The sequence below is a fragment of the Episyrphus balteatus genome, chromosome 3 (assembly GCF_945859705.1).
Source record: "Episyrphus balteatus chromosome 3, idEpiBalt1.1, whole genome shotgun sequence".
In the NCBI taxonomy this organism is placed as follows: Eukaryota; Metazoa; Arthropoda; class Insecta; order Diptera; family Syrphidae; genus Episyrphus; species Episyrphus balteatus.
In genome coordinates, this window is record NC_079136.1 from 8,175,001 (window position 1) to 8,198,255 (window position 23,255).

Below are 23,255 nucleotides of genomic sequence, written 5' to 3' on the forward strand. Positions count from 1 at the left end.
AACGACATTAAAAAACACGAAGCGACTCAATTTTCATCGTTTTCGACTTTTGTCGCTCGTTTTGCTGTCGTGAGCAAACGTCATCTTTTTTGTTCTGCATTCCGTAAGATTAAAATAAACGACCGACGTTTAATAAAAAAAACGCCTGAAAATGAAAAGATACAATGCAGTCATATATCTTGTAAAATTATATAATTTTTTGGGGTTTTATTTATCATTAACAAAGCAATATAATAATTGCTTACATTTCCCGAAATTCACAAATGAAAATAGTTGAAGAAATGCAGACGCTTCTCGAGCCAATGGACAACTCGAAATCTTTTTAAGCGGATAAATAAAATCGACATGACAAGTTAATTTAATCTGATTCTGAAAAAAAATTGCGAATCTTTTATTTTTTAAATAAATATACGAACATTCTAAATATTTGTTTTAAACCATGTTACGGAATCTAGTTTCCATAGCAACTAATATAAAATTAAGTTAAAAACAAAAATATCAGCGTATATGGAAATAAATGCTACCGGAGAGACACAAACCTCCACTGGGGGATATTTGTTAAAACTCAAGTTTCAAGAACTCCATAACTTCATTATTTCGAACCATTTTATAAAAGCCATCTTTCTTTTCCATCACTAACTGTGTCATTAAACCAATTATGTGAAATAAAACATTTTTACATGACCGATATTTTGCATTTGTTATATTCTTATTCAATTTCGTTTAAATAGATTTTCACTTTTCTACTATAAATTTGCCGAAAAAGTTATGAAGTGCAATTCGAAAAACGACACGACAAAAAGGCATGCTTGCCTTAAAATTGGTCAAGATCATTAAACTTTAACTTCTACATAACTCCGATGTTTCACCTCCATAAATCCCGATTATAAGGTACAATTATTTTTTGTAACCTAAGCAAAATGATAATTCTCAAAAATTAAGTTTAATCAAAATTGTTAGAGCCGTTTTCGAAAGAAGTAGTTTTCAATAATACTGGTCAAATTTCAATTTCGGAATCACCAACAACTACTTAGTTTGAACTAAATTGCCAAACTGAACTAAAACAAACCGAAGCACGGAAGGAAATATCAAAAGAAGAATCCCACGAGAGTATACCACATGATTTCAGATTTGTAAATAACCATTTGATCAATCACTTTCTCAATTAAAATTTCTTATAAAATAATACATACGAGTAACTACAAGTGAAATAATATTTTATTAAGTATTTTTAGTACCTTTATTGATTGCAGGAACAAGACATAAATTCAATTTAATGTTATTTGACTTTACTATACAAGAAATTTGTATTCAATAAGTGTCGCTTATGCCAAATGAAAATGAAAATAATGATAAACAACCAAATGGCACATCAAAACACAATAAAGTCTCTCCAGTTTATGATAGATGATGACACTAAAACTCGAAAACGTAAGGAACTAATAATCCGAGATGTATTGTTGTCATGTCAAAGCTATATTTTGCCTTCTGCCTGTACTTTGCTATTTTCGTGATGAAGTCATAACCGAGTTCAATTCAGTTGATCGAAGTATTGAAAGTAGGATATCATTCACCTACAATTCTTTTTTGTCATTTCAGGTTGACTACCAAGTTTGGACAATTACTATTTTAAAAGTAACGAAAGACGATTACAAGTTTTAGATTACAGAATTTTATAAAAAGTCACCTTAAAGCTAAGAATAGTCAGTTTTTCTTTTAGCGTCAATAAATTTCAATAAACACTTAATTCAAGATCAATTATTATCTCCTGAACTATTTATGAATTTATTAAACACAAACGAGGAAACATAACCTCAATTCAAATAAAGTTTAAATTAAACTCGAAAATGTTTATCGTCAAACTTATTTGACCATAATTAAATGCATTTCAGCTTGCTAAATGTATAGTTAATGTGGTTTGTCAATACAAAGTTCTGCTTCAAATGTCTAATCTAAATCAAGGATATTCAAAAGTATAGTTCTCTGGTATTTGTTAATAAAGATTACAAGTAGGTTAGTTCTATTTTAATAACAGCCTGATTATAATTTGAGACCACATTTTTGCAGAAGTAGGTTGAATAGGAATATTAGGAGGGCCAGAGACCAGACCAACCTCAATAGTTCTGATGTGTTTATTCATCAAATGGTAAACCAAATTAACAAACATGCTTCGAGTGTTTTGAAATCTACCTACAGCTTTGTGATTTCTACATAAATCTCATATGTTCATTTTGGTTTCCAGTCATTAATTGCAACCAATTTGTTCTATAATAACCAGTAATCTCTGCTGTAAGTTTGTGCACTTTCTGATAGGAACAGTTTTCTTTGAGAAGAGTATCTATTTCAAACCTATATTTGTGGTAAGTCGTTAAAAAAATTTAGATACAATGATCTATTATAAATCCATAGATTTTTAGAACATTACGCCAATATTCTATTGTTTCCGACAAGGACTAAACTATTAATTAAGCTCAACGAGTATTTTTATTGAGCAAAGTACCTTTATATAACACGCATCTTTTAATTTATCAAGATGAAATAAAATATTATGTACTCATATTCAATTTTAATTGACTGCGATTCATTGATTGATATGAGAATGAGAGAATGCCGGTTGTTCCAGTGCCGGTATTGCTTCGACTCAATTATAATTTTTGTTTGTTTTTAATTAAATTTTAATTGACTTCCATCTCCAATTTATTTAAAAAAAAAACCATCATAACCAAATACAAATATTCGAAAACAAATTTTTTGTTTGTATCTTTTTTTTTATTGATAGTTGAAGCTTGGTTCATTCAGAAAGATAAACAATAAACAATTTTTATGGTCAAGGACGTAATAGTAGCAAATTGATGTTAAAATTCTTAGAACTGTCCATTTATGAAATTTTTCATATAACCGAGAGAATGTAAAGGAAAAAGTGTTATCACAGGTTAAATTTTTTTTTATTACAAACAAAAATAATCCATTTAAAAATTTTAAATTCATTCTCCAATTAATTTAAGGTTCCCATTAAAAAATCGGAAGTAAAAAATATTTCATAGAAATTAAACAATATTTATTTTGTAATAAATAGTGACTTTTGATTTATTGTATAGTGAATATATTGAAACTAATTGGAGAGTATTGGAAAAAAGTAGCACATTCCAATTAGCAATAGACATAGTTGCAAGTGGTAATTCTGATAAGAACTAACAATTTTGTACAGCGGTTATTTTTTTTTTTGCGTACCTTTTTTGTGTGAATATGAGTTGGATGTTTTTGTAGTAATGCAGGTATTTTCCAAAAAAATAAATGTCAACCATCTGCCCTACACATGCATAAGTTAAATTTATAACATGCTGCGAAAATACAAATTATTTTTTTTGACACTTTTGACAATTTTGAGAAATTATAAAAACATATGTTGTATTTACTGGCAATTCCCTTTAAAAACATTTAGGAATGAACAACAAGAATATGTGCGTATTTTTCAGAGTGATCCTCAGTTTAAGAAACAATTTTGAAACAAAAACGGTGATGAAAATTCATGTGTAGACCGACCTTGTTTTGTACAAGATGGGTATTCCAGAGTTAAGAAAGCACTATAAAATTCATACAAATTGAAAGTTTTTTCCAAAAAATGTTGTCAGATGAGTAAAAAGTTTGAAGTCGGGTCACCTCTCACAATCAAAAGGTAGTAGACTAACAATTTTAGCTAATGATATGCTATTAGAGGCTCTAGGCAACTGGGTGATGAATGGCCTAACGAAAAACTTACCAAAGAAAACAAGAGCATTCCAGTGTCAAAAATTTACGAAACTTGAAAAATGTTTTTCCAATTTTTTCGGAAGACTAAGAACACCCCCAGACAGTACCTACCGCTAGTTGACAAGTTTGAGTCATTTGCTATTTATTACGGTTCTTGATATTGTTCTGGAAGTTAACGTTCAGAAAACAAACTAGTTATTCTTAGCTGATGATGAAAACGGAGCCATTATCAGGCAATTTTTGGCCCTCCTCTAACTTTTCTTCCAAATATGGCAGAAATGTCAGTTTTGTTAAGTTAATCACAGAATAGGTCCTCAGGAAATTCAGATACAAAAATAAAAAAAAATCGTAACTGACTAACTCACTGATAGATCATCAAAAGTATGGAAAATTCTCGCTATCGTAGAAACTTGTAATAAGGCACAGTGATGGTCTAACGGTACATGTAAACAAAAAAAAAAAAATCGAAAATTTTATATTTCCCAATCAGGAGGCATGCCAACCGCTCATTTTGGCTGAATCATCATCAAATAAATTAGGGTCAACAATAAAATAACTGTAATAAAAGAACCAAGTTTTCTTATGTTGAAACAATATCTGACACAAAAAGCAATGAAATATTAAAGCGTACCAAATTCTAAGATCTATTATTAAATTTGTATCAACTATAGTTTAAAAAATATACAAAATGCAAATAAAAAGAAAAAAATGCTTAATAAAAAAATCTAAATTTAATTGATAAAAATTTAAGAACAAATCTTAGTATTTGGTACACTCTTATTAGTGGAGTAACTAAAGCTGAAAAATTGGCAATATTAGGGAACCCGGCCGAACAGCTTAGATTTTGATGATCTTTTTTTTTTCAAACGTCGGTAATTAAAAATACTTTAAAGTCTATAGATTAAAAATTGCCGGTGTTGCCGTTTTGATTTTTTAAATTTAATTGAAGATTTTTGTGAACAAAAAAATTTTGTTTTTTTTTAAATTTTTCTCAAATTTCATAAATTAATTGATGCCAAAAGATTGTCTAGGAAATTCAAGGAAAGAAAATATATGGTAGTGAGGGACAATCTTCCATTGTTGCGATAGATGCAATTTTCTTATTAATTGACTTCAAACACAAAAAAAAAATATTTCAACAGAACGGCAACACCTACAATATTTAAATATACATTTTTAAAAAGCTTGAAGCTTTTTCTTATTTATAAAATTAAAATTAAGAAAATTGAATGAAGGGCTTTTGAAAGAATGGTAATTGAACTCAGATTTTTGAAAAAAAAAAAAATTATTGACAAAATTTTAACATGTCGATTTTAATACTTTTTCGAAATGTAAAATGCATTAATTTTTCAAATTTTTTCGGCCACATTTATTATGATTTGAAATTATAAAAGGAAATGTCAATATGTATTACGCTTTATGAAAAAAATTGAAAAGCATTTCATTTTCCAAGAACTTTTTTTAATAAAAGTTTTGAAAAAAAAGTTAACTTATTTTTTTTTTTTTAAGTCCAACATTTAAATATAAAGTTATTTTTTATTTATTCAGTAGCCCTTATTGTTGAAAGTTAAATAGCAAAAGTTTAAAGTTTTTATTTGCCAAAATCTTGAGAAAATCAATTATTACAATGCAAAAATTCAGTTTTTATCAAGTGATCAAGGGGCACGGTAGTGCCCAGCCAAGTTCTCTAGCAACTTTGGCACTACACCCTTATTTACAGGAAACAACTCAGGCCATTTTCGACCCCCCTCTAACTTCCACACCAAAGATGCCAGAAATTTCCTCACAAAATTTCAGCTTCTTACGATGAGTAGTTTCTGAGATAAAGGACTTCAAAAATCGCGAAAACCGTAACTGACTCACTGACTCACTGACAGATCATCAAAATTATGGAGACCTTCCCGCTATCGTAGAAACTTGAAATTTTACATGGTGATAGGACTTCTGGTGTATACAAAGGAAAAAATCGAAAATTTGAGATTTTCAATTCAGGGGGCGTGGTAACCGCCCATTTTCGCCGAATTTTCATCAATTATAATAGAGCACTTCTGATTATCGGAGAATCTTGAAATTTGGTAGAATGGTAGAGCTGATAGTTTATACAAAGGAAAAAATTTAAAATTTGAGAATTTTAGCCAGGGGGCGTGGCAGCCGCCCATTTTCACTGAATTTTCATCAAATATTATAGAGCACTTCAGATTTTCTTAGAATCTTGAAATTTGGTAGAATGGTAGAGCTGGTAATTTATACAAAGGAAAAAATTTAAAATTTGAGAATTTTAGCCAGGGGGCGTGGCAACCTCCCATTTCCGCTGAATTTTCATTAAATATTTTAGAGCCCTTCTGATTATCGGAGTATCTTGAAATTTGGTAGAATGGTAGAGCTGGTAGTTTCCGCTGAATTTTCATCAAATATTATAGAGCACTTCTGATTATCGTAGAATCTTGAAATTTGGTAGAATGGTAGTTTATACAAAGGAAAAAAATTAAAGTTTGAGAATTTCAGCCAGGGGGCGTGGCAACCGCCCATTTTCACTGAATTTTCATCAAATATAGAGATTTTCAATTCTTCAGCCATACCTTGCAAAAAGTAGTGAAATCACAACAAAAACATTACTGTTAAAAAAAGAGCCAAGTTATCCTATGTTGAAATTATGCTGGCACAAAAAGTATTGAGATATAAAAGTGTACCAAGTTCTAAAGCTTGGGTTCAAATTCGTATCAATAAAATTTTGATTGTTTACTTGGCAAATTTTTGAAATAACTTTAAAAATCGGTATTTAAAACAAAAATTGTCAATTAAGCAATCAAAATTTTGTTTCCTTAAATTACTCAGAGAAGTTTTTGCTATCATTTGTTTTATGAAATTTAAGCAAAAAAAATGGTTTTGTTAAAAAAAAATTTAATTTTTATTTAAAAAAAACAATACGGCAACATCGGCAATTTTTAATCTATAGACTTTAAAGCATTTTTAATTACCTACGTTTGAAAAAAAAATTGTCAAAAACAGAGCTCTTCGGCCGGGTTCCCTAATAATTTGCTTCAGTTACTCTACTATATAACTCACTGCTTCTGTGACAGATACAATTTGAACAAAATAGAACTAGAACATTTACAACATTGTGTGCATATGTACTAATCACTTTTTAATCCCTTCATCGCAAGTCTTATATAAGAAATCCATTGTTCTTGGATGGTTTTGAGTAATAAGTTGATAATTCATTAAGTTATTAACCTTTAAATTCTTAATTTTCGTTGTAACATTAAGTTTGTTGACATTTTTGAAATCGTCTTTCATTCCTACCCAATTCAATATCAATCAATAAATTAATTGTAAGGTAGTGAATAATAACTTTTCATCCAAATTTCACTGCTATTTATCACGAAATTAAGTGAAAGCTTTGAAATAGCTACCTACTTTTTATTTTCCAAATAAATACAACTTTTTTAGCACCCTATCAAGTTTTATATACCACCATCAAATAAAGTCAATTTCTTCACATGTCATGATTTCTAATACTAAAATCATTTTATATGCCTTCATTGAACTATGAAAATATATACACCAATAAAACCCAAACCACAGAAAAACACATAAATAGGTTAGATACTGGCTAAAGTCTTTTATATTTAGCTTGTCTAATATCTAAATTCAAGCCACCCCTTTTTTGGATACCTACCTAAAGTTGACAGGTATGCTAATGTGCTCCGATGTCAAGGTTTGTTTAGCATTTTTGTATTTTTCTTCAGAATATTACCCCACACTCGTAAGTTGTGTTTGTGCTTATATTTTTATTTTACATCTTATTTAACCGAGTGAAACATTCATTCAATTTATGGAAAACGACAAAAAAGAAACTTCAAAGATATACAAAAAATATTCGTAACAACTTCCTATTTCAAAGGTCACATAGACGACATACAATTCAAAAACTCTGATGTGATTTTCTCAAAGAAAAAAAAAAAAAATAATATTGTGTAGGGGGTAAATAAAGGTAGGTTGTAAGTAATTCAATACTCTTTTTTTCTCTGTGATAAAAAACCGCCACAAAAGTGAGTAGATATCTTTTGCAAATATGGCAGTAAAAAGATATTTTTTTTTTAAACTTATGGAATTATACCTTTTCATTATGCTGCTGCTATCACTTCTCAAAGTGTTGATAGGTACTTGTGTTTCTCTCCATATACAATAAAATGCAGCATCAGTGTTGTATATATCAAATATCCAGAGCAGTACACTCTTCGTTTTTCATTTCGCTGGATAGACAAACAAACTACGATAGATAGATACTTTTGTATCTTTTTTTTTTTTTGGTGTAATTTTGTATACACGCTCGTTGATCAAAACACTTAGAGTGTTGCCGCAATAAAAAAACACGAATTCAAATGAAAACAAAAACTCTTGCCCCGGTTTTGTATTAACTTTCGTTCAACACACTATCTAACGAGAAACTTTGTATCTAGATACAATTTTTTAATGAAGTTGCAACAAAAACAAAAAAAGAAGTTGAAAACAAAAATGTATTTAAAAATTTATTGCACTTTCAATGGAAATAGAGGTCAACACACACGTGAAGATTTTTCTGCAAAAATATATCAACCGAAACTGGTTAAGGTGTTTAGTGTAGGTAGAGGCATGCAAAAGATACACAGATACAATTTTTTCAACAGAAAATTTTTATTTATCGGACAGGTAACAAACAAGAAACACACGCGGCAGGTAAAAAAACACATACACAAGTGTTGTAGAGATATTCTGAGTGTAATGGTGTGTAAATTTCCGCACACACAAAAGAAAGCAAAAAGCGATCTTGTTGGTACGTAGAATTCCGAAAAGATCGTAATTGGAACCTTACTTTGACTTTTTTTATAACGAACCTATTGGAATTCTTTTGAAAAAAACTATCTTAATCCATTAATTTTCATGGATTTCCGACAAAATATCATTCGAAAAGTTAACTATGATCAGCAAATTTGGAGAAAAACGATCCGCGATCACTGAGAGCTCTATCAAACTGTCGTAAGTCGTCAGATATCTAGTCTTTCTTACTGGCAAGATACATTTTTTTGAGAGTGTACAAGAAGCCATGAAGATGGACGGAGACGCAATAATAATACCTCTACAAAGACTGACGAAGAAACTCGCACCTATACTATCTTGAAAATAAAATCTACAAAAGCAAACAGGAAACTCTATAAGCGAGCGAAGACACAAAAACCTAGCTTAAGTTGAGCGCAGTTGGAGAATAATTGAATGATTTTTTTTTTTGTATCTTCAATAATTTTGTATCTGAATTCTGAATTTTCTGAGAGAAGAGAGAATTTATACCTTCCACTTGGTATGGTTGTTGCGTTCAATAAACTGTGTATGCCTTGTGTGCATTACTTAATTAATTTTATTGCATTATAACGAAACTTTGAGAAAATTTTTCTTTTATTCGAGATTAAAAAAGATTGAATAAGACAATTTTTTTTTTGTATTGAATTTAAATGTTGAATTTGTTGTATCTTATTCTGTTTATTCACCCGCATAATGTCTTTAATTTTTTTCTGACTGTATTTTATTAGAGGTAACTACTCTATCTCCCTCTCTTATTTTTCTATCTTTCATTGATTGTGCAACTAAGTGCAACAAAATACAATGTAATTAGAGAGTGAAATGAATTGAGACGATTTGGCAGCGCAGCGTATAGTTTTAGAGATGAAGTGAAAAAAGGTTTCACTTCATCTTTATGCTTAGATGGAGGATTTTCAATCTGAATAAAATCGATGAGATATTTTTTTTTTTTGCTTTGCTGACAGACAAATTGTATTGTCTTTCGTTTGAATTATGATTTGAGTGGATTTTGTGTGCAGAAAAGTCTTAATTCAATCCTGAGTTAGGTACCTACAAAGTTAATGAGATTAATATATTTATTTTATAATTTGTAATCAAATGTACCTACACTAGTGAATAAATCGCTTACTTTTAAGTAAAGAGTATATTATAACGTACCTATATTGAATGAAAGAGCTAAGGATTTTTTATGATAGAAATTAAATATGGGAACATGTTGTTTTAACAATCGTGGGTCTGCAAAAATCATTTTTTTTTTCCAAATTCTATAAAAATCTTATTGCCAAAGAAATTTTGTCAGTAATTCATACATTTTACTTTGAAAAAACACAAAGCGCCTTCAAATTAGTGCAAATTCATAATTTTTTTCTATTTTATTTTTAATTTTAAAATAGCTTCCATTTTCGTTTACGTTTTAAATATAGTTTGATTAAAATTTAATTTTTTTTTATTAAAAAAAAGACGAGCATTTAATTTCAATTTTTACCCAGATAAAGTTATGATTTAGGTGGCAATGGAATATTTTTAATTCAAGTTTTTTTTTATTTTTCAATGCTTTTGATAACATTTTAATATTTTGTATTTGAAATTAATGCATTTGACTACATTTTAATGTTTTGTTTTTGAAATTGATAAAAAAATTATTAAAAAACTGTGTACCTAGTAAAATCTAAAAACTATTGAAAAAAGGCTTAACTTCAAAGGTTGTCTTAAGAACTACGACAGAATTTTTTAATTATATAATAACACGGTGTTACAAAAATGAGGTTTTAAAATATACGCGGGCGGAGACCTATCAGGTTTTGTAGAGCTAGTTGCACTGAATACGAAACGGTATTTGAAAATCCCCTAACACCCCCAAAATCTGTAGTTACGGGCAAAAAACGGTTTTTTGGACCTTCACCCATTGAACAAATTCTAGCTTCGACAATTTTTTACCCATTTTCGATTTTACAGTTTCTGATAGAAGATAAATATACCTTTTTAACAATGTATAAAACATGTAACTCGGTTAAACCACTTAGAATTTATAAGATGTCAAAGTTCAAAAATTCAATTTTTTTTGTCATTTGCCCAACTTCAACATCAATTTAAAGTATATGTTTTCAAAATAACATGCTATTAAAAAAATATATTCTAAAACTATATCTATTTCCCAATCAATCGAGATACTTTTTATGAAAATCACTTCAAAATTGGCTTAGAAACCCAGATACAGAAATTCGAACTTTTAGGTATAGAACAAAAATGTTGTTTCGGCACGTAGTAGGATAACTTGGGCGCCAGGATTTGATAACGGGTTTTTTTTTATTTGAGAGGGGGGTCTATCTCTCCCCGTTTAGGTGGGAGGGGCATTTTTCAAAAAAAAAATTATCAAAATAAAATAAAATTATTAAAAAACAACGGCAACACTTACAGTAATAAATGATACCATTTCCGAAAGGCAAAATTGTACATTTGATTCAGATTTTTAAATCAATATATTATAAATAATAGTTTTTGAAATAATCGATTTCAAAGTTAAAAATAGGTGAAAAACAAATTTTAAAAATTCATTTTAATTTTAATTAATTGGGAAATAGATATAGTTTTAGAATATATTTTTAAATAGCATGTTGTTTTGAAAACATATACTTTAAATTGATGCCGAAGTTGGGCAAATGACAAAAAAAAAATTGAATTTTTGAACTTTGACATCTTATAAATTCTAAGTGGTTTAACCGAGTTACATGTTTTATACATTGTTAAAAAGGTATATTTATCTTCTATCAGAAACTGTAAAAAAATCGAAAATGGGTAAAAAATTGTCGAAGCTAGAATTTTTTCAATGGGTGAAGGTCCAAAAAACCGTTTTTTGTCCGCAACTCCAGATTTTGTGTTAGGGGATTTTCAAATACCGTTCCGTATTCAGTGCGACTAGCTCTACAAAACCTGATAGGTCTCCGCCCGCGTATATTTTGAGTGTTACACCGTGTAATTATTAGTTTCATTTAAGAAAATGGTTTTCGCCCCCGCCCGCTCGTTTGCCCGCGAGTGTGGCAACTCTATATGATAAATGCAAAATGCTTAGTTGCATTGCTGTTGTTGCATTAAACAAATGGTACACCTGGTTTGGAGGTCAACATCTTTAACATTTTAAGCAAATTTGACCATAAGTTAAAGTTGGTACGATCCAGTCCTGTATTTTATTTTTACATGCATATAGAAACTATACCTACCTTAACTAGAAATAAAGGATACCAAGATTTTTTATGCTCATATTTACATACTTCCGAAAAATAGTCCTGAACGCCTAACCGACTACTACGAGTTTATATTGAAATTTTTAACGCCACTTTGGCGTATGCGTTACGTATTTTTTTTTTAATCTTAAAGAATGTATGGAAAAAGAAAGAATGTATGACTTTGGTTCAACACCAAAATAACTTCTAACAGACGACAATTGATTTCCTAGATTAATTTCATTAATTACATAAATGCAATGATATGCCAAAATGATTTTGAATATTTTGCTCGAGTAAAAACTAAGTGCACATTTCTTAGGATTTCCTATTTTTTTTTTAAAGATTTTCTGCTTTCCGTATCTTAATAATACCTATATGTCTGGTTCCGAGAAAATAAATGTCTAAAGCTAATTTCGGGACTTTTGGTATGTTATTTCTGGAAGTCATCTCTAACATTGAAAAAAAAAAAAATAAATAAATAACCTAAACTACACGATTGCTTGCATTTATTTCATAATTTTGAGTCTTCGTTGACTATATATCTTTTTCGATATGAATGGCTATTATAAGTAACATTTGAGAGAATAATTGCATTAAGGATCAGAAAATAAGTTTTATGACATAACTGATGTTTCAGTTGTTAAGAAAATTCCAAAAAGTTTCACAAAGAAAGATTTATAGTCTTCCGAGAATTTTGAAACAAAATATTTTCTCTTCGTCAGTTATTTTGAACTTTTAAAAACAATATGAGCACTCTGGCTACAAAAATGTGTTTTCTTTTCAAAGTGATTTCATTTCTATTGAATTCTTACATTTTTGTCTATTATTATTCAATAGTTTGTATTAAGGTATTTGTATTTTAACAAGGACTGCATAATAAATTTTGTTGCATTCAGAAAAACGAAGAAATTATTTTTGTAGTTCTTTTCATAACAAATTCAATTATATTTTTTAGTCTACCTGGGTTACAATATTACAATGTAAGAGCTTCGGCATTCAAGTGAATTTATTATTCTTAATTAATTATTAATTTTTTGTTAGAAATACTCGTAAATCACTTTGTTTAAATTTTATTTTATTAAAAACTTTTAGGAAACAAAAAGTTGCCACTGTTCATTAGCGCTATGATTTTAAGCCGCCACGCTCTTAATTCTCTTCTTTATTTTATCAGTAAGCAAAGCACAGTTGTGTCTACCAGTTGATAAATGGGATTTCAGAGAAAACTGCATTGTGTACCTAGCCAACTTTTTCAATATTAATAATTATGTTTGCTTCCAAAAGAAAAATTAAATCTCATATCCTTTCGAAGAATTATTATTAAACTGAACAGGAAATATCCTTCCTCCGTTTTCAGAAATCGTTTTCACTTTAAATTTTACAACTCGAGAATTAAATTATGAAAAAAAATCTCCGGTCTATGATGCGAAAGCAAACGAGATTACATTATTTATTTTTTTTATTATTTCTTGTTAAAAAAATTATCACTTGTCCAAGACGCATTCTCTTTATTTTCATTACAAAAAAAAAAAACATAAAAATTTAATGAAATGAAACCATTGCAAGTTAAGTAAATCTGAGCTTATTAAAAATAATTGATGTCAAGCAAGAAAAAAGTATATAAACGAAGCTTTATGCCTAGCCTAAGGTAAAAGGACCCACCAGACTCACAGAAGCAGTTACGTTTTTTTGCTGTGTCGTGTAACTTTCCATTTCTGATGAATTTTTGCCTCCTAGCTATTACTGAGAGTGACATTATTTTCTCTCCACTTGTGTATCTTTTTTTTTTCAATTTTCCCCAAAAAAAAGCAAACTACCTTCCTTTTTCTACTTAAAACAAAAAAAAATTATGTTTGTTGAAAAGCTAAATTGTGATTTAATGTGCGTTAAGAAAGAAGTTTTTTTTTTTTACTTTTTTTTTTGTTAAATGAGAAAAATGCTTGGTAGCTATAAGAAAATTCAATCTCAATCTTATTTCGTTCAACTTACATCCATCAGCAAAAAAATAACAAAACAAAAGAAACAAAAAAACAAAATGAACTGACCGTTAAGGGTCTTTTAGTTAATGACCTGAAATGAATGTTGCTGATATTTTAGCAGACCAAAACTTGACATAACAAAAAAAAATGAGACATTCATTTCTTGAATAAAATAATATTCCTTCGAGCTGTGTAGTAGATTAACTTTATTGGTCCAAGTAGATTTCTATGTATTGTCAAAAACGTTACATTTGTGATTGCTTTAGGGCATATCGTCGGTGAAACCAGAAAAGTGTGTAACTCCATTTTAGCAAATTTTATAGGAGAGCAAAAAAACAAAATCGTTTTGAAAGCATTTGTATGAGTTTTCATTTTCTAATTTGCTAATAAAATAAAAACTATGAACTTTAAGGGGATTCTGAGTTTAAGGAACGGTAGATATTAGGTTTGTCTAACAGATGGCATTCAAACCTAATTTTCAGAAAATTTGGAGTTACACACTTTTCTGGTTTCACCGACGATATGTAATTAGTATAGAAAAAGGATCTTATGTGGTGTATTATCAATGGCTCAGAGCTATGAACTAATTAACATTTTGAATTGTTAAGGATTTGAAAGGACATAAATCAGGCATAGAAAGTTTTTTTTTTTTTAATACGAAAAACGAGTCGTTTTTCAGAAACGAGAAATGGAAAGTGCCTGATGTTCTTTAATAATTTTTTTTTAATTTAAGTTGAATTTTGCTCTTTAGTTTAGAAATCAAAATCGAATATTTAAATCATAGCAGGAAAATGTACATAGTTATATTTGCTGCGAAATGGAAGGTTTTAAATTCCTAATATACATGAAAGCTCGTTAGTGAATGTTCACTGTGTCATTAATTATTCAAGGCCAACAACAGTCAACTATGATTAAATTCTAGCCAAAAAAATATTTTCTAAAAACTAAAAATAATTTGTTTAAAAAATGTTACACATACGCCACAGTGAAAATAGATACAGAATTTGCTACCGCTGCAACAATTGTAAATTGTTCTCTGTTCTTTTAAATTTAATCTTTACCGAACAAGTATTTCCGATTGTAGTAATCACAACAAAAACATAACTGTTACTCCTATGTTGAAATTATGCTGGCACAAAAAGTACTGAGATTTAAAATTGTACTAAGTTCTAAAGTTTGATTTTTATCTTGACAATTTTTCTTTTTATTACCGACTAGCTGACCCGGCGGACTTCGTTCCGCCATTTCTTGTATTTATTTTTAATTTTCGACTCTATAATGATATTTATTATTTTCTAACTAAAAAAAGGAGATCAAAACTTTAAAAGTTCGTAAATGAGTCTAAAAATATTCAATTTTAAACTTTTAGCAAAAAGTAGCCTAAATGCTCACTTCATGCACTACAATGCTGCACCACACAAAATTTCACAATGCAAAGTTATTAACTCTTTCAAACGTTTTTTTCCATAAATATTTCAATACGGCTTGTTACGGCACTTTAAAAATTAAGCGTTTTACAAATACACCCTTTTACCAATATCGCACTTTAACGGCTCTCTATAAATTTGAACAATGTGTATGCTATTTAGCCTGCCCTTTTTTACGCCCATTTTTACTCCACTTTAGAAAATATTTTGATCTCTCTTTTTGGTACCTACATATAGTTAAATTTTTTCGTAAAGCATGTGCGAGTAAGCGAAAATATGCTACCCCATAATGTGCATGAGCGTGGTTCGCTCAATTTTCGGCAAGCTATTCCTACGCTCTGAAAAGCACGGCACTATGTGAATTTCTCAGAATTGATTGTAAGCAACATGGATGCAATGGAGAGAATCAATTTAATTGTCTCTTAATAAAAACAAAAAAAAAACATTTACTTTATTTTCTCACGCTATAAATCAATTTTTTCGATGACAACCTATAATAAATTTTAGATCATGTGAAAGCCTATTATTTCACATTTGACATGACGTTTTAATGATATTTCTACGATGCCTACAAAAAAAGTAAGAATTTTTTAAAGCCAACCATATCAAAAGTTCAAACTGAGATTACGGTACTTCCCACACTGGTCACCACTGGTGGCTGGTCATCATCAACAGATCTCCTCAGGTGTTTTTAGGTATTTCTCAACTTTTTAATTTAACATTATGTAGCTTGTAGTTGATGTACGGCTATGTGCGATTTATCAAATGAAAGGTAATATCATCAAGATGCTCAATACAATTTGTATGTGCTCTCGATCAAAAGATTTGACGTGTTGAAAAATAGAACTTTATTTTACCGTTATTTCAAGATTGTGTTTACAATTTGAAATTTTGTACAAATATAGTCTTACTTATTATCTATCTACACCGTAAATTTCATTCATTTATATGTTGAAGAAAAAAAGATAAAAATAAAAAACGGTTAAAAACGGCCAAAAAAATCGGAACAAAAAAACTTGTTTTTCCCGTTACTCGGTCAAAAATCATTTTAAAAATTCAATTATTTGCACATGCATGCGCATAATTTAAACCCATATGTCCTATTAAAGTTTTTTAAAAATTCCTTGTTTTTTCAAGAATTCATATTTAAAAGTACAGGGTCTATGAAAAAAATCCGTATGAGACGCCTAATTTTTTTTAGTATCTTTCTAATGGTGTAATTCAAATTTCTGTACAAAATTTTGCCTACCTGTAATTAATCTTTTGTCGAAGGTATATCACATGTTTTGACTGGAAAAAACCCTTCACAACTTAATTTTGAAATTTTTTAGACTTTTTATTACCTTTTCCAAACTAACAATAAATGTATCTATCAATTTAAAAAAAAATCAGATCTCTAAAACTTACCGTTTAGAAAATAGCCTCTTTTTTCAATGTCCTATAAAATCATCAATTTTTTTTATATTAAACTTTCTACTCTTATTCCTTTTTGATTTAAAAAAAATTAAAGAAAATCAGACAACCGGTTTGGTTTGGCCGGTTGGCGAACGTACACAAAACCAAACTTTAATTTACTATATATAAGAATATCACATCAGCCTCCCATACAGTAGGCCCCAGTGTGCAACAGTGTATGAATTTAGCAAAATAGTGATTTGACCAATATCATAAACATTACCATCATTAATGGCATCACGAAGTTGAATGTAGGTACTCCTCAGAATTGAGCTTCTTTTGATCAAAACAAATAGAATTTAATCGTTGTTTCTTTTTTTGCATGCATACCTAAATACATATACACAGCATGACACAACAAAATCTGATTAAATTCATATTTGTGAACCATTAACATGTACGCAAATGTTGTCAAAATCAGGCCTTAAACGATAATAATTATCTTGAAAGCCTGTCTAATAAATTTGTTTACAAATTAAGTTTAGTTTTTTTTTTAAGTGAGAGTGTTTCTTTACTCGTACAAATTGACTTATATGTGAAGATGGGAGAAAAGGTATTATTTTTTTTGATACAAACCATCTACATATTAATACTTTTCAAACAAAAAAAAATTTACCAAAATCGGACCAGTCAAACGCGAGTTTATCGGCCACACACACTTAACGAACTCATTTTTATATATAAGATTTTTAAAGTTATTTGAAAAATTAGCAACCAACCAAAATTTAATTGATACAAATTTAAAACCAAATTTTAGAACTTGGTATACTTTTACATCTGAATACTTTTTGTGCCAGCATAATTTCAACATAGAAGAACTTGGCTCTTTTTTTTAACAGTTATGTTTTTGATGTGCAAGGTATTGCTGTAAAATTTAAAATCTGTGTTTAAAATGTATTTACCCAACTTACACGCTCTTGCTTTTTGGCACATTCCTCCTTAATCACCCCGTTTTCTGTTATTATCATTTTTCTTTGTGACTCTAATACACAACTATTATAAAATAATTTTGTTTGTGATAGAATTTTTGAATAAATAATTTTAATAAATAAAAAATATATTTTGACTATTTACGATTTTCTATAGAAAAAAAAGTTACGCATACGCCTTAGTGAGCAGCAAATCGTACGATTTGTCATTTGAATGCCTTAGAAAATTTCAACATAAAATCAAAGTCAGTTCAATAAAATAGAATACGGCCTTTCAAATTAAATGTTTTGTTCGGTTTAAAGTACTATGGGCTACTTTTCGGAATTAAATATAATAGGTACATAGTGGAAAAATAAAAAAAAAATCGTTCTTTTAGTGATATTTTATAGGCTCTGTATAAAACTGCAAAATGCTGGTATTGAAAATGGATTTTTAAAGCTATAATATTCTTGTTTGCAGATATTTGAAAAAAACTTGTAATCATGATTATGAAAAATCTGTTCAAAAATTTTAATGATTTGCAACAAAGTCTTTTTTTCACTTCAGTTGTTTTAATTTACATTTTTTTTTTTTTAATTTAATAAAGCATTATTGGTGGCAAATATATTATTAAAAGTCCAAAAAATGCCGTAAAAAAGCAGATTATTTCAGTAAAATAATTTCAATTACTCAGGAGTCGTACAAAATTGTTAACGGGTGGATTGTATCAAAACGAAAAAGATAAAGATCTTATATCAACGAATGTTTTTCAATTTTTGGCGTGTTCAATGAAGTGAAATTTATAAGAAGTCTACTTCGTAACATTTAAAGAAGATTATAATGTTAAGTATTTGTCTTATACATGGAAACCTAAGATCCAGTATGTTGGTAAATTTACACCCAAGGAAAATCTAAATTCAATAAAAATCAAGTTTTAAGGTAGAGACAGAAAATGGAATTAGTGCATGAATAACAATCCTCTGAATCTCAAAAAGTTCTTGTTAATATTTCCAGATTTATTTAAAAATTTTAAAATTAAAAAAAAAAAATAAAATGCACGACTGGGTCGCTCGTGCTTTCTCTTATGTCAAAAGTACAAAAATAATAGCTTACCCTAGGAAATTTATCGATTAGAATATACAAATTACAAAAATTATGTTAAAAAAAATATTTAAAAAAAAATTGTTTCAATTTAGTTTTTTTTTTTGAAAATTTTAATATGCAATATCATTTAGAATAATAAGAAATATCTATCTGTAAAGTTTAAATAAAATCCGTGTAGCATTAAACGAAATATACACGTAAATAACAAAAATGTCCGTTTTTGTAAAAAGTGGTAACGCCATATTTCCACTTTCCGAATTTTTTGAGAAAAACTAAAAATGCAGTTTTGTTAAAATAGCTTAGATCATTACTCACACCAATTTTAATCGAAATCGTTAGAGCTGTTTTCAAGCAAATTGCACAAAACTCAAAAAATTTGTATGGGAGGTACACTTTTTAAAAGAGATATCAACAAACAAACAAAAAAAAAGAACTTTGGAAATTACGAAAAAATCATCTGTAAGAAGTTTCAAGAAAAACCGTCCTCCCCTTTAGGCTGCAGCTTCATGTACAGATGGACGCACAGACGCACGGACCGTCGCGACGGACGTTATATGACGAAACCCACTTTTTCGGACGTCTCCATTATCGTAATGTTGGTTTTGATTAAAACCTTGAATTTTTTTTTTGACACAAAACCAATGCTTGCCCTATTATAGAGCAAGTAAAAAGAAAGATGAACAAATTAGTGAAAATTAGGCACACGGGTGCGAATTTGGTTTATACTTTTTCATGTCGCTATAACTTTTTTCGGTCACAATATTCTATAGAGAATCAAGTATGAAATTGATGCAGAATATTCCAAGGAATTCGAATATTGTATTCACAATTCCGAAAAAAAATATTTTCAACCTTATAAAGAGACTTTTTTATGACCACTTTTTTGAAAAATCGTATTTTTTTTTAAATTTTTGTCCTGCCAATTTTGCACCTGTGTGTCGACAGAGGGTTAAAGAAAGCAAGAAATTAAAAATAACAAAATGGTAAAATTACTGAGGTGAAAAAAAAACAAATGATTTGAAATTATATATTTCATTGGTAGGTATAGAAGTAAGAGCCGGGTGGAAACTGGCCTTGGTCTTGATTGGTTCCAGTAAATACTTACGAGTGGAGTGTCAAAGTTGATAAAGATTTGTCTAGTTATATTACTATTTACATTATTTGCAACTGTCCTAAATATATTATAGATATTTTTGTGGCTTCAAAAAAATTGTGTAAAAGCCTTGAAGCAGCTATGAAATTAATTGAATCCTTCAATAATATTTGTGTTCCAGTTAATTGTAAAAATAGCTACCTTTAAAAAACAAATTCGAACATTTTATATATTTCCAAGAAAATTTTAAAGAAAAGCATTATTGAATCTAAATTTTGTTAGAAATTCGAATGCTAATATTTGCTATTTTCAAAACAAGAATGCCCTAATAGTCCCTCAAAGCCCGCTCTTTTGAAAAAGTTTAATGTATGTTAATATTTTGCCAAAAAAAAAAGGGAAAACAAACACTAATTTGTGACCCATAAAGTTTATTCCCCACATCAATACTCAACCTTAATTTTGGGTAACATCCATCCTATCTTAAACTTTTTGGGTTGAAGTACCCTTCATAATTATCCTTCAAGCGATTTCTTCATGTGTTATGTGTGTGTAAGTATTAACATCTTTCCTCAAACTTAATGAATTATTAATAACAAAAAATATATACTACAAACACTTGTCACAACCTCGTCACTCACAGTATACCTTTTAACGTTTAAGACTGAGGTTTACAAAATTGTGTAACAATTAAGACACTTAAATATTTATAACTGTCTGCCAAGGAGAATAAAAAAAAAAAAAAAACATTAACCATCGGTATGTGTTGTATATAATTTCATAAAAGTGCTTAACGTCTAAATCAAGACACACACACAAGGTGACAAGTAACGGTAGAGGTAACCTAACCTAAACGAAGTGTTTCCTCTCGTTCCATCATTAATATTCAAGTTACTTTGCCCTAATTACTGGATTGCTTGTTACTTCTTATAAAGAGATTTTATTCACACCTCATCATCTCCTATTAGTCACTCGAATTCTCGTCCTTGTTTTTGTGTTTAAGTGGGGAATGGTGATGAAGCTCAAGCTTATACACCTTTTATACACACATAAGGAGCATTTAAAAAAAAAAGATGGAGAAAAAAACAAAACAAACTTACCGTTAATTATGCGAGTTAGCTTATTCCTTCGGGTTGACGAGGGACTGAGGACACTTTCCCTTCGATTACTCCCCAGGTCGACGTTAAGCTGCGATGGATGCTGTATTCCACTTCCGGTGCTAATATTCGAAAGGAGACTGCTCGATGAGGGCCGATGTTGAAACGGGAAATGCCGGGGTACAGTGAGTGAAGGACGTGGCGAGTCGCACCAAACTGCATCCGCAACGGAGTCTATGCTGGCTGATCGAGGAATCTTTCCAGTTAGGGTGTCCCGCCTAAGACAGAGAGATTAAGATTTGTAGTTTATTGTTTTTTTTTTTTGTATTGTAAATTCCTTTTCTAGTGCATTCAAAACAAACAAAAGAGATCCTTGAGAATAGGAAATATGAAGCAAGGAAGGAAGGAAGAAGTGTTTGTATTGGAAAAGAAAATAAAGAAAAGTTTTTTGTTTCAATTTTTTCAATGACAAATAAAAAGCAACCAGGATTACAGCGCTCGCACACACATCGGAACGTAAATTTATGATCGATTTGCCCTTCAGATTTTTTTAAGAGCTTCGTGTGGATACCGAATTTGCAAAAAAAAAAACCATGAACATGATTAGTCAATAAAGGCTAAACATCTCTCTCGTTTTTTGTCTTGTTCTTGGCTTGGAACTGCTTATAAATTCATTAAAAACCAAAGTGTTTACTCTCAATCTCCATGAAACGACGATGAACGAGGACGATATTTATTGAAAAAAGCTCTCGTTTCGTCGTTGTCGGTCGTCGGGAATATATGGATGGGGCTCTTGCCTACATGCATCTTGAATATGATTATCTGAAGAGCTTATAAGTAGATTGGTTTTTATTAGATTATAAGTTCAGCTGGGGTATATGAAAAAATAAGGGTAGTGAGTTAGTGCCTGAGGGTTTTATTTGTGATGGGACCTCAGAAGGACAGAATATTAAATAAAGAAGCCAATGTCAATGAGTACTGGAAAACTGGAATGTCGTCGTCGATAACTTGACAACAGCCATTCATGTTTGTTTGACTATAAATAAGAAAAAAAAAAGAATACAACACGAAGGCACGAAGGCACGTTCATTATGTAGGTACATAAATACACATCACAAAGTGTAGCGTCAGTTTCTTTTTTTTTTTTTGAACTCATGATTATAGTCTAGGAAGTAGCATTGCCAATAAAAACTAAAAAATTAATGTAAAGTAGAACAGATTAAGTTAATCGGAAACTAATCTCACGAAAGAACGAGAAGTTACTTTTGATTTGCATAAACTCATTCCGAGTAACTTAAAGTACCTACATTTTAAAGCATGAACTGTTCTGGGTGAAGTTGCATCCTGTTAAGCCTGTTTTTTTTTGTCCAAAATAGACACAAATTTCATACAAGACAATCTATGTTGTAATTCAGTTAGAAAAAGCTGGGATAACGGCAAGAACATCAACTTTTCGGCGAATTTTGTGAGTCGTGAATATCCTAAATTAAAATAAAACTTAAAAATAGTCTTTAGAGCCCCCGCACACTACAAACTTTCTATCGCGCGACAGTTTAGTGCCGATAGAAAGTCTGTAGTGTGCGGGGGCTCTTAAAAAAAAACAGCGGTTTGAAACGAAAACCAAATCGAACGTAGTATTAAATGGCTTCCAAAACCATTACTCCTCCTTGTCTTGAATGGTGGAGTGTCAAAAAATGTTCCTCCTAGTGAAAATCGTGAAAGGAGTGGTAATATTAGAAAAAAAAAACATTTTGGCAATTTAAAAAACTTCAAAAACTTGTTTCCCACGTTAAGTAAAGACGTGCGATCTCCAACCGCTGTTTTTTTTTTCAAACGGCGTTTTTTAAAGTCTATTTTTAAGTTTTATTTTAATTTAGGATGTTCAGCACTCAACAAAGTTTGCCAAAAAGTTGATGTTCTTGCCGTTATCCCAGCTTTTTCTTTAATTTTGCTGGCGTATAGAACTGTTTTCGAGGCTTTTTTTTAATTTTCTTTTTTCCTGAGGTGTTAAAGATCCCTTTGGAATCCAACGCATCATTTTTCCCTTTTTCTTTAGAGCTCAAAACTTTTGTTTACTGATTTTGAATGAAAATCACTAAAAAATAACTTCTTGATGCTTAATCTTCCAAATTTAATCTAATCAACGCAATAGATCTCGTCAAACTAACTGATCTATGATCTACAAAAAAAAAAAAAAAAATAACCCTTTTTCTTACATCATATAAAAGAAGAAGAAAAAAGTGGGAATATTTCTTTTTGTTTTTCTATTGAGAACTAAATAACCCTTCTAATAAATACAATTTTTTGGTTATTCTTTCACACACCTACAAAAAAATGATATTTATGTAAACGAAAATTTATGTGTCTCTGTCTAACCATTTGAAGTG

At 29.7% G+C, this 23,255-nt stretch overlaps 1 protein-coding gene across 9 annotated transcripts in view; it reads right to left on the minus strand.

Annotated features, from left to right (window-relative positions):
* LOC129913874 (uncharacterized) overlaps positions 1-23,255 on the minus strand; it is a 128,023-nt gene that overhangs the window by 70,668 nt on the left and 34,100 nt on the right. For 8 of the 9 annotated variants that reach the window (XM_055992827.1, XM_055992825.1, XM_055992829.1 and 5 more), the window contains one exon: positions 20,872-21,146. In XM_055992827.1, coding sequence (XP_055848802.1) covers positions 20,872-21,146 — 275 coding nt within the window. Of the gene's footprint in view, positions 1-7,870; positions 9,526-20,871; positions 21,147-23,255 lie in introns of those variants that run through there. The other variant, XM_055992831.1, reaches the window with a different exon arrangement.